Source organism: Lutra lutra, chromosome 6 (assembly GCF_902655055.1).
Source record: "Lutra lutra chromosome 6, mLutLut1.2, whole genome shotgun sequence".
NCBI classification, from domain to species: domain Eukaryota; kingdom Metazoa; phylum Chordata; class Mammalia; order Carnivora; family Mustelidae; genus Lutra; species Lutra lutra.
The window spans coordinates 56,591,912-56,604,568 of NC_062283.1; the positions used below are offsets into that span (position 1 = coordinate 56,591,912).

The 12,657-nt window shown below is 41.5% G+C and overlaps 1 protein-coding gene across 1 annotated transcript; it reads right to left on the reverse strand.

The window, feature by feature from the left end:
• Positions 1–8,044: 8,044 nt before the first annotated feature.
• LOC125103219 (uncharacterized protein C6orf141-like) lies at positions 8,045–9,768 on the reverse strand. The gene is made up of 2 exons (XM_047735123.1): positions 8,720–9,768; positions 8,045–8,425 (listed from the first exon to the last, which is right to left on the reverse strand). Exon 1 carries the CDS (start codon positions 9,691–9,693, stop codon positions 9,088–9,090), a length of 606 nt encoding a protein of 201 aa, XP_047591079.1. The 5' UTR covers positions 9,694–9,768; the 3' UTR covers positions 8,045–8,425; positions 8,720–9,087.
• Positions 9,769–12,657: the final 2,889 nt, after the last annotated feature.

The following is a 12,657-nucleotide window of genomic DNA, read 5'->3' on the forward strand; positions in this document are numbered from 1 at the left end:
AATGGGGTCCTTCACACCAACTCCCCTTTGCTACATTTCGCCAGACGTGATATTCTGCCAAGCACTTCAGCTTTATTTAAACAGTTAGCCGCATCATTGCTAAGTGTTCTAGTGTTAGGTCAGACTGGGTTCCTGGACTAATCAACACAGTAGAGCCTCCGTATAGTCATTCTTTAAGACAGAACATGTGACAACTAGAACCTTCACTTCCTTCTGTACGGTCTTTCTTTCCAACCAAAACTGTCATTTCCTCCAAGGCATATGAGACATCTAAGTATCACCAATTGGTAGTTTTAGTTGGTTCAGGCAGGATGATTACGGAATGCTTTGTCCCAATATGCCCAAGAGCAACTTCAAAACTGCAATGAAGAAAATTCAGCTTTTAAGTGAGGATCACACTAAACATAAGGTATAGAAGACATCGGTTTCATTCTGTGACTCACCAAACAAGGGTGGTTAACAACGGAGAATTGCTTATGAGTCCTGCCAGTTTGCTGAGGTCGGCAAGTGAGTGCTCCCATTCCTCACTTAACTGGGATTTGCAGACCCCACTTGCCAGCACCCAATGCCCTAAAGTCCCAGCGAGGGCATATGCAAGGCACATGGGCTGCAGAGTAACAAAATCATTGTCAGTTCCCCTGAGACACAAAGCATCTTCAGCCTTTATGAAGTCAAATGTTTCTCCACATCATCAACGTGTTTCTCTCCTGCTCTTATCTGATCCCTGTCAAAGCAAAACTGGCACTGGATAAAATTAATCCACCAAGCAAGACTTTGAGGCTATTGTCATAAAGGAAAGACACCAGAACTTCATCTGAACTCAAATCCACTGGAACACGGGGTGAGGGGAAGAGTTTTTAAATGTTGTGGTGAGTTAGAAAAGATGTTAGTGGAGAGGTTGCTCAAAGGCCTGTGACCCCTACACTGAGTTACTCCTTAATTGGCACATGTTTTTCTCTAGGATTAGGCCATTGATGTTTGCTACTTAGCCTCCACTGAAGCTGGGATCCTACCCTTCCAACAGAGACAAGGAGATAGGGTAGCTGACTTCCTTGATGACCCCATTGCAAAGGGATGGGTCCAGGTGTCCTTGAGAAAGACCTTCCTGGTGTATAAAACTGCTAAGGGTTTGTTGTTTGTTTTTTGTTTTTGTTTTTTTTGGTTGGTTGGTTGGTTAAGATTTACAAGTCAGAGGGGCAGAGAAATAATTTACAAGTGAAGTTTTCTCAACTGAATGCCCTAAGAAAATGAAGTCGGAGCCTGGAGCCAGGAAGAAGCTCCTGTAAAATTTAGTCAACCTGAGAGGAATGTAAAGTCCTTTCTGGTCATTCCCATAGCAGCATTTTCCACAGAACCTTTTTACAATGAGTCAGATGGGGGATACTCAGCTTCCCTGACTTTGTTTATCTAATAGGCAAAACCGTCAGTGACAAAGAAATGGGACCTGCTAATTTTAATTTATTGTTTGATCACATTCAAATGCAGGTAGCTGCACCTTCTGAGTTGCCCTCAGTACCTAACTGGTGTTCAATAACATATCAGTGAATTTGCTATCCAAAGTCAACATGAATTGGTAGACTGCTTTCTCTCTTGAGGGACACAGAAACAGATGGGATTAGAGAGCAGGAAATCTTGAATTTTAATTCCAACCCGTTTCGTCCCCCATGTTTGAGACTTTATGACCACATGTCAGCAGTGGCATACATGGTGAATCTGTCACTAAAAGGAAGATAATCTTTAAAACCAGTATGAGACAAGAATGTTCGGCAATAATCATAAAGTAAAACAAATAACTGATCCTTTGGTTACTCTGATATAATAATCATTTATGTAAAAACCTGTCAAGTAACTAATAAGTAAATTTTAATAAAATTGAAGTGTCTTCAACAGAAACAACTACTAAATTATACCACCCATGTAGTGTTTTGTTTTCTTGATTCACCCTTTAGTTTTAAAATAATGAAGAAAAAGTGAATTTAATGTTAACTATGTTATCTGAATCCAGTTTATGTCTGAACTAAATCTGCACTTGTCAAACAGAAAATAGTTTCCTTATTTTAAGCTTTATTTAAATTTAATTTATATTCAATTAATATTCAACTTAATACTTCCTTTTAAAATTTTATATATAATGTCACATACAATGTCAGAATTGAAGTAACTGAATGTCATGTTTCTAATCAATTGCTGTATGTAATCCTATGTAACGGCTGTATTAATGTTTATACTGAATCTTGAAATGCAAGAATATGCACAGGTTGGAAATACAAAGTGCACTCTGAGTGAGTTCAGGAGATTCGGAACCCTTAGGAATTTATTCTCAAAATGAACAGATGTAGTTGATTCCGCATGTATGTGAGAGAGATATTAGAGGGAAAACAGGGAAGAGATTTTTAAATTATCTTCCCTATAGGGGTGCCTGGGTGGCTCAGCTGGTTGAGCATCCAACTCTTCGTTCGGGCTCAGGTCATGATCTCAGTGTTGTGAGAGCTATCAAGTCCCCTTTTGGACTCCACACTGGGTTTGAAACCTGCTTGGGTTTCTCTTTCTCACTCTCCCTCTGCCTCTACCCCCCCCAACCCCAAAATTCAAAAAATAATAATAAAATTATCTTCCCCATTTAAAAAAAAGGAAAAGAAAAATTTTAACATGTTACTTTCAAGCTTACATCTCTACTATTAAAATTCGAACAGTAATCAGGAAGTTTTAAGAATTTAAATCAACCAAAAAAAAATGTATTTAGATCAACAAGAGATTTTTTTCAGAAAGGAGTACTTGTTGACAAAAGCAGACTTTTAGTCCAGCTTTATCACAGTTTTACGATCTCCAAAGATGACATATGGCTTATGTATTGCTCCTGGGACAAACCCTGACCATTGCCTAGTTCTTGGCATGCCATTCAATACAGGTCACAGAATCTCCTTTCTTCCGCTCCAACATTTTGATCATAGACTTATTTCACTTAAACCTTTGCACATTTTCCCACTCAGTTATATGGGGATAGAAAGACTGTATAACCTGATGTCATACTGTATGCTAATTATACTTTAATTAAAAAAAAAAAAGAAAGAAAGAAAAGAAAAAAGAAGGACTGAGTAGCCTGAACCTTATAAACCCAGGGAACTGGATTAATATTGAGGCTGGCATGGGAAGGCCAAAGGCATTGCTATGGCTTTTCTCTGAGACATGGAGACCAGCTGTCTGAGACAATCAATCTCTACCCAAGTCGACTATGTAAAGGTGTCCTCCCTGAAAGTTCTCTTGGAGAAGAAGAACTTGGAAGAAGAAAAGAACTTGGAAAGTTCTCATGAAAATTATTTCATGCCCATTGTACCCTCCAACCCTTCTCCCATGTAAGTTGAATTTGGGAATTTAATTATACCCATATTTCCACTGACCTAGTCAGCTTTCAAAATTACCTCAGAGTTGCGGTTCCTGAGTGGCTTAGTCGGCTGAGCAACAGACTCTTGCTTTCAGCTCAGGTCATGATCTCAGGGTCTTGAGCTCTGCACTCTGCAGGGAGTCTGCTGGAGATTCTCTCCCTCTGCCCCTCTCCCTGCTCATTTCTCCCTCTCTCTCTAAAATAATAAATAAAAATCATTAAAAGCAAAACAAAAAAACCTCCAAAATAACCTCAAAGTCACAAGAATTTTTTTGGAAGATGGACATATGACTAAGGATAATCCAGTGGGTATTGAATCAGCTTTAACACTCAGGGTTTGGGGTCTGGGGCACATTGTCCAACAAACCAGCCTTAAGATTAGGCTTATGCACCCAACAGCCTCAGTGACCACTGGGTAATACCCATGCCTAGGTAGATCACATAAAAAGCTTCTCTTGCTAGCCTACCGCCAGCTTCTCCATGGTATCAGCTTCCCATCAGAGCAGATATGAACCCTCCCTTTTTTCACTACTGTGAAAGAAACATTCTACCAGACAGAATTGAACAGGCAAGGAAGAATTTATTCAAGACTTATTATAAATAAATTTAAGCAATTATGGCAATAGGAGACAGAGACTGAACTTAGCGCCCTTGAAACAAAATGTGGGTTTCTTTTTAAGTACTAGGGCAGCTTAGTGGAAAAGTACTGGAGGACATTGTGGAGGAGGCTGGTCAATTCAATTAATCCATCTTATTGGTTAATTGATACTTATTAAGGTAGGCTCTTACCATCTCCCAGAGACTGGAAGTTAGGGACCCTGTCTTTCTTGATTACATTTCCAAGAGATAGCTCCCAGATCCTTGAGAAAGACATTCCTTTGATGAGCAACAGACAAGAAGTTGAAAGATTTACATGTCAATAAGGCAAAGAATGAATTTGCAATTCCATGTTTCTAAAGAAACCACTGCAAGAAAAGGGAGGGGAAGCAGTCAGAAAGAAACTTGTCCTGTTAAGTCAAGCTGAGGATAGCCTTAAGGTCATCTTGGTCTCTGTCAAGCTTTCTCACCACGCTGCCTGCCTTGCTCCCCTACCAAGTGCCAAGTGATGTTGCCTGACTCCCTTCCAATACCAAACCGGAGCCTCTGTCCGTCCAAGTTTGTGAAGGTTGCAGTTTCCCCGAAAAGTATTCATTCTATCTTACACTTAGAATCTGAATTTGAATCTAAAGTTAATTCCATGCCTTGAAGCTGACCAAGTCTACCATTTTGTGGCTAATATTGGCAGCACAGTGAATAAGAACTGATTGTGATTTCTTCCTCTTTGCAAAGTAAACTGCACTGTTGTCTTCTCTTCTCTTCATCTAGCAAGTTTATAAAGATTTGCCCTCCCTAATTAAAGAGCCAAGTACTATCTAGAGCTGTAAGCCTGTCAGGGTGTCCAAGAGTCACAGCCTTTGTTTTCTCCCCTGAAGCAGTTTATTCACATTCAGGCTCCGCCTTTCTCCCCACCCCCTCCCCACTCATTAGCAGAGAGTGCACAAGGCTGGCTGTCCTGACTCAGCCTGCAAAAGTGTGGCAACTGTGCTTTCTTTCAGGACTTCCTGCCCTTCTTCCCTCAAGGCGTTTTTAAATAAGTATTGTCTCCCATTCTGAGACAGTAATTCTGTACACATTTCAGAAACAATTTGAATTCCAATAATCAGTGTTTCATTACGATACTTTAGAATATTAAGACTCTCTCGAAAAAATTATATTTTTAGAGATCTCCTTGCTGATTCAGAAATCAGTATCGATTTCACTCTTCTGTAATCTCTAAATGCTTTCCGAATTCTACAAAGTATAATTTCCATGGCCTTGTTAAAGATTGTTAATGAATGGGGAACAGGGAGGAAATGAAAACTTTCTAGTTTTTGTAAGTGACAAAGTAGGATACAGAACTAAATATAGCATATATATATCAATGCTTCTCAAACTTTAATGAGAACACCCAGAGATCTTGTCAGAATGCAAATTCTGATTCAGTAGATCTGGTCTGGGGTCTGAGATTCTACATTTTTAAAAAAAAAACATTCTTAGAGATGTTCATGCTCCTGGTTCCCCCTGAATAGTATCCATATACCTTAGTTTATAATACTCAGATTTTATATATAGCTTATGCCAAGAAAATGTATATATACACACATAAAAAATAGAATAAAATACACATTAAAATAGAGTAAAATACGTAAAACAAGACGGGAAACATACCAAATATTAAGAGATTTGGGGGCAAGGGTGAATTTTTATTTTACTCCCAATTGTCTTTCTTCCTAGCTAAATATTTCCTCAAACTTTTCTGCAGTGAATACAACTTTTTCTTTTAACAGGAAGATTAGTCCTTCTCCTTTTTCATAGGCAAAAAAGCACATCAGGTATTAACAAGAATAAGAACAGCAAGTCAAATGTAATGAATCTCAAAGGCCTTGGAGGTTGTGGACAAAGGTCTTCAGAGAGGTCAACACTTGCCTAATGGCAGTTGTGTGATATTTACCTTATGGTCCCTTGAGTGGCCACGTGGCTTCTGGCAGTCCTTGCTATGATTCATCCACCTAAGGCAGTTTTAGATGGTCATATTTTTCCACAAAGTGGAGGTAAGACCAAAGAGCAAAGACCCAGACATTCTCAGAGATTTATTCATATTGGGAACACTGGGGTATCACTTTGGGTTCACTCTCAGGACACTGTGAAAGGGGAAAGAATCCTCAGCCTCCTCACACAACCAGGTTCTCCTTGGATCCCGAAAACCTGTGAAGCAAATTCTACAGGGCTTCAACATATTACTTCCTACCAGGGAGACATCGGTTTGAAGGAAATCTGTTCAGTGCGTTACAGGCAGTTAACAAGGAGGTTGGGGAGTGTTTTAAAAATACCTTTTAGGGACACCTGGTTGGCTTAGTCCTTTAAGCGTCTGCCTCCAGCTCAGGCCATGATCCCAAAGTCCAGACACTGAGTCCACATCCCCACATCCTGCTCCTTGCTCAGTGGGGAACCTGCTTCTCCCTCTGCCTGCTGCTCCCTCTGCTTCTGCACCCTCTCTCTGACAAATAAATAAGTAAAACCTTTAATAAATAATAATAAAAATGATTTTTACTTGAGATAAAATTAACCTAAATATATTTGGACTAAGAGTTAAGATGGAAAAAAAAAGAGTTAAGCTGACTTGAACAAATACATTTTTGAGAGAAAGGAGATAAAATGAAAACTCCTTGTATTCTGTTTTTCTGAGACAACAGGGCATCAGATTTAAAATCCCAGAGGGAGAACAAACCTGACACCTAAAGAAAGTATTTAAAACTCCTACTGCCCACGGGTAGCTAAGCAGACTTAAAACCTCCTCAAAGACCCTGTCAAGCAATGTATACCTTAGGCCTTAGAATCATACGATAAATAATCACAAGACGTGGAGGTCATTTCTAAGAGATTTAAGGATGTATTTACTGATCCATTAAATGCTGGGAAAAGCTAGAGAGAAGTTTTTTTCTTATAGGAATCCACAAAAGAGTCAAAAATCACCAGTTTGGGTTGTACAGAATTCCTTGTGTTGTATGCCTTTGGCTGTTTTCCTTAATTAAATAAAAGACTAATGCCTACTTGGGATGAAAGTGAATTAAACAATTACAACACAGAACTAGTAACAGCTAACTTTGAGCATTCATTATATGCGAAGTACTATTTTATGTATTTTTCGTTTACCATAATCCTAGGGAAAAAACCTTATGAGGTTAATACTATATATTACCCCTACTTGATGAATAAGGACACAGAGGCACACAGAGATTAAGCACTTGCCCAAAGTCACAGTAAGCAGTGGGACAGTTTTGAACCCAAGAAGCTGAACTTCCGGGTTAGCCTCCAGAGAGAAGGCAACCAATGATGTTTGGGTCCATGTTAAGGAGGCTTTTCTTACTGACTGCATATTCAATGCTCAGTCACCTGGGGCCATATAATGACTCACAACCAAATTTATCAAGCCAGGCCTGAAAACTGTCTGCCAAGAAGTTTAACCTCACACAAGGGCCAGGCAAAAGTTGTTGCAGGAAAAAATAATTCACTTTATGGGGCCTATATTACCTGTTCTACACCAAATAGCTTTGAACACAAATGAGGTCAGGTGCTGCATTCCTCCCTCAAGTGTGGGTCTTATAGTCCTCCAGTCAAAAGTTCTGGTGGGACTCGTGAGCATTAAGGTATTTCTAGCACTTCCCATAAACATGAGTCAGAAAACCCAGGATGCCCTGTCTTCTTTTGACTCCTTACAGGTAAGTTCCCCTGAAGGCCATTCTCAAACCTTTAGAAGGGAGAAGATCATATTCTTACCTACTTAGTAAGCCTATGCAATTACTACGTTGTGACTTACCTAAGCCACATGACCTCGACAGCTAGGTCGGCTCACTGTAAAACAGGGATATAGATTTGAGGGCATTTCAAAACTGAAAGTAAAGAGCACAGAGCGATGAGTGAGGTAGGGGGTACAGTTCAACAGATGACTCTTCAAAAGCCAGCGTCCCACTTATTTTGTTAGTTCTTGCAGTAACCAAATACTCCTCCAGCCTGCTCAAGTCAGGAGTTCATCTCTAGAGGGAAAGCTTGCTCTTCACAGATCTCCAAACCAGACCACAGTACTACAGAGGTAATAAAAATGGTGTTTAATAAAAAAGAGGAACAAATAAAAAGACATTTCAGTAGCACCAGAAGAGACTTTTTTTCCCCCAACAGCATCAAGAGCGATGTATTTTCAATCCAGTTTTGAATGCAAATGTTATTAATAAGAAACAATGGACAGGAATAAGATATACAATTATTTTAGGGCAAACTACACATTATCTACCTTTAAATAACACTTATCTGCCAAATTTAAAATAGTAAAAATAAATAAAAACCAGATAAAAATCATTTTTATTCGACTGGATATTTTGGGGGTTCTAAAGCCCCTTTAAATGGCACTTAACGTTCAAAGTTAGGTCTTCTGTTCTCCCCCTCTTCTTCTCCTAGTATTCTTTCCCCCTAACATTTAATGAAAAAAAGAAAAAAATGTGCACATCAGAAAAAAGTTTAAAAAAGGAAAGATTTTCTTGCTGCTTTATTTTGATTTTCCCATTCCTTTTTACTTTCTTTTTCAGCTTTAAAACAAGCCTCTCTCCCCATCTCCTCCCACTCTCTCTGCAGAGAGCGGACTTCAACCCTCACTTCTAATTTAGGTCCGAAAGAGCGGGGAGGGAGGGAAAGAGATCAGTGAAGCTGTATTGCAAAGTGAGAATTTTATTTCAACAGGCCCACATTTTACCAATTTGAAAATACCTTTCCTTCCCCTCTTCCGATGACTTAGGTCCCCAGACCGTCACAGTATTTAAGACACAAAGGAGGTACTATGTTGCTCACAGTTCTTCATTCTGTCTGGGGTGTCATCTGCCTCCCAGCGGCGCTGACAGGCCTCTTAAAACGTCCTCGCTGTCGGTTAATTACAGGCTGGCGTTCCGGGAAGAGCATTTTCTTAAGGATTATCTCTCATCCACCATCCCGCAGCATTCCTCAGGCTCCTCTTTCCTGTTTTATATCCAGTCCCTGGGGACCGCGAGGTGATCTCCCCGCAGGTGGACTCGGGGCGTCTCTCCCCATGCGGGAGAGCCCGAGGTTCTCCGGAGTCCTGGCGCCCACAGCCCGGCGCTTCACTCCCTGTTGGTGCGAAAAGTGATCGCGCTCATGGAGTGCTCCTCGGTCCGTGCGGTCATCTGCCCCTTCCTCCATGCGGTCCACAGGACTTCTTCTGTCGCCTGATAGTCCACAATCCGCACGAGCACCGACCTGGGTGGGGATGCAGGGTCCCGCGGCAGAGCTCTGAAGGGAGCGTCTACACGGCTGCCCAAAACTCGCTTTTCTCGCGGAAAGAGAGACGGGCAGTCGGGTTCCCAGTCGTCTCCCGCCGCCTGAAAAAGATCGTCCCCACCGGCCACTTCTTCCCGCGCAGGGTCCCCTTGAGTCCCCAACCACCTCTCTGGGTGCAGAAGGAAGAGCACTTTCTCTCTGACCCAGGGCTCACAGACCAGGTTCTCAGCCGGTGGGCGGTTGACCGGTGCCCCGCCTGGGCTTCCGCTCGCCCTCACCTCCGCTGCCGCCCCCGCCACCGCGGGATTCCCACCACCGGGAGCCAGGACCGCCCCGCGCCCCAGCTTGCGCGAAGAGGACCCGGCACGCCCCAGGATGCCCGGAGCGTCCGCGAGATTCGCAGTCCCGGGGGGCCCAGAGACCCCCAACAGGACAGGAGGCTCATTCATTCGTGGATCCTTTAAGCGGTTCACGGAGCAAACTCCCCCTGAGCTCCTCAGACCCTGGTCCGGCACGGCTTTTTTTTTTTTTTTTTTTTTTTTTTTTTTTTAAGGCACGCCCGCCCGCTCCGTGCAGACCCCGCCTCCTGCACCGCCCATTCTGCTCCGCCCCGGCCTTGCTCGCCTTTTAAAGACAAAAGAGTCTGACCTTCCCGCAGTCCCTCCTCTTTTTCCTTCTCACCCTTGACCCCAGCTCTGCTGCTGTGGTATGGCTCATTGTGTGCCCTCTTGCGCCTTAGCTCTGGTTTAGTTTCCACCGTCTGTTCTTCTCGGGGCAGAGGCGCAGAAGACATCCTCGCACAGCGCCCCCTGAAATGCCCACGACTCTGTGCGCTCTTTTCCCAGGACGCGCCTCCCAGGTGGAGGAACAAGGAAGTGTTCTGGTTTTGTTTTATTATCTGATTTAATCAAATTCTTGTAAAAAAGATTTCATGTCCAGTCCAAATACATCCCCATCGTGCAGCCAAGATTAGCGAGTGTAGAGCCAGGGAGCCGACTTTTTGAGAAAATGGCTTTTGGTTTGTTTTGTTCTTCCTTCGGCTTGCCAGGACCTGTGGGACAGTGGTTGCTTCTGTCTTCATATTGGTTATAATCAATGTTTACTCCAGGAAGGGATTTAGTGCTTTGGATCAAACGGAAACAGAAAACCAAATAGCTAAATGAACGTCTCCAGGATTTAAAATTCTGTCGTTTATTATTTTTTTTAAAAGACTTTATTTGACAGAGAGATCACAAGTAGGCAGAGCAGCAGACCAGGATGGGAGGTTGTGGGGGTGCAGGAGCAGGCTTCCCGCTGAGCAGAAAGTCTGATGCAAGGCTGGATCCCAGGACCCTGAAATCATGACCTGAGCCAGAGGCAGATGCTTAACCCACTGAAGCCAGAGGCAGATGCTTAACCCACTGAGCCACCCAGGTGCCCCTACATCTTTTTTTTTTTTTTTTAACCCCTTCATTCCTCCACTCCCTTTCTCTTTAACCCAAGTGGTTAAAAAACTATGTCTCTCAATTTCTGGAAAAAAATAAAAAGTGTGCATCTCTGGGCAGACTTTTGGAATCTGTTCATTGGCGAGCACACTGACACACTAACCTTTGGGGTTAATGGGGGAAACTAGCTAAGGGAAAATAATGGAGCCTTTTTTGGGATTGCGGGTTCCATCCTTAGTAGCAAGTGTTTGTTTTACTAGAAAACGCTCACTGTTTTCATATCTACTTTAGAAAAATGACTGCTATGGTGGACATTTCTACCCCTATATGAAAGACCAAGTAGTGTGGGGAGATATTTGGGAAAGAGAGGACCTTCTGATGTTTGCCAAGTCATATGTATGTATATACATGCATACATACATACATACATACGTACATACATACAAAAGTGTTGAAGGAGTGAGAGAATCTAGGTCAGATCTGGCTGACCTTGAGCTGGTTATTGCTAAATGACAAAATTTTTAAGTGTTTTAGATTGGCATTGTTCTAAGCACTCTATATATTTAAATTCATTTATTTCTCACAACAAACTAAGCAAGTAGTACTATTATTATAATCTCCTTGAGAATTTTGAGGAACAGGGAGGCTAAGTATTTGTCCAAGTTCAAGCACCAATGAACAATGCAGCCAGGATTCTAGCATGCTTAAATGCTTCCTCCTATTTCCAGTCGGTCCCACTTTAACCCTATGACTTCATGTTCTTTTCTGTTCCTTTACTCAACCAGTAATTCCTGAATGTGTGATAAATGTCAACAAATATTCTAGATGTTGGAGACTTCTGGGAGTATGGGACAAATATGGGACAAAAACTCTTGAAGTTTTCATTCTTCAAACTCTTGTCCAAAAGTAGGATATAATACCTTAACTTTAGTGTACACAAATATCCCCTGAGGATGAATACCTTACTCTCCTCTGAAAGAGCCTGTTCTTGTAGAGCGGGGGTAGCAGTCAGAGTATGGATTTTGAGCAAGCCTCCCAGTTATTCTGAGGCTAGTTCTCCATGAACAGCATTCAGAGAAGCATCACCAAAAATCTGCATAGATAAACTCTAAGCCTTTTTTTTTTTTTTTTTTGCTGCTTTCAAGTGACAATAACACTGCATTTTCCTTCCTTGAAGGAATATTGATAGAATTTCAATGGAGGTATATTTATTTTGAGAGAAACGTAATGTAAACCACAAAATTTATTACTTTTTTTTTTTGTTTTTTTTTGGCCTTTGGAGATTGGGTGAGGGATTAGAGTAGGGATGTGGAACAGGGAAAATCTATTTGCTGAGAAACGAAACATTCACCTATCATGTGGCACCTGAATCTCTAGCTGTCAAGAATTTTTTAATGATGCATAAAAGAATTATCACAGGAAATGCAGAATAAGTTAATCTTCAAAGAGATAAAGTCTAAAAAGAATATAAAGCAGAAAAACCGGCAGTGTGTGTCTGGGATAGCGGTGTCTGCTCTGCTTAATATCTTAAAGTGCCTAAAAGGCTAAAGTGAACCTTTTTACCCTGTTTACTTTCTCTCTAAATTGCCTCCAACATTTGCAAATTCCAGCCACTGGCAGGTAGTAAAACAATTTCTAAACCTGGGATCTAAAAAGTGATGAATGACTGACTCTATATCCTAGTAAGATCAAAAGAAGCTTGTTATTAATATTAATAGCCCAATCTCCCAGGGACCAGCCCCTCTCATGTTGCTTATTAGATTCATAAATAATTTTTAATCCTAATAATATAGTATCACTCTCCATTATTCTAGTATCTTGGCCTTTAAAAGGTATACCCTCCACTGGCAGGCCTAACCCCTAATGTTTGTGTCATAGGGTCTTTTGGAAGTAATTAAGGTTAAGTGAAGTCATAAGCGTGGGGTCTGATAGGACTCCAGCCTCTTAAGAACAGAGATCTCCCCCCACTTCCCACATCCCATGTGAGGA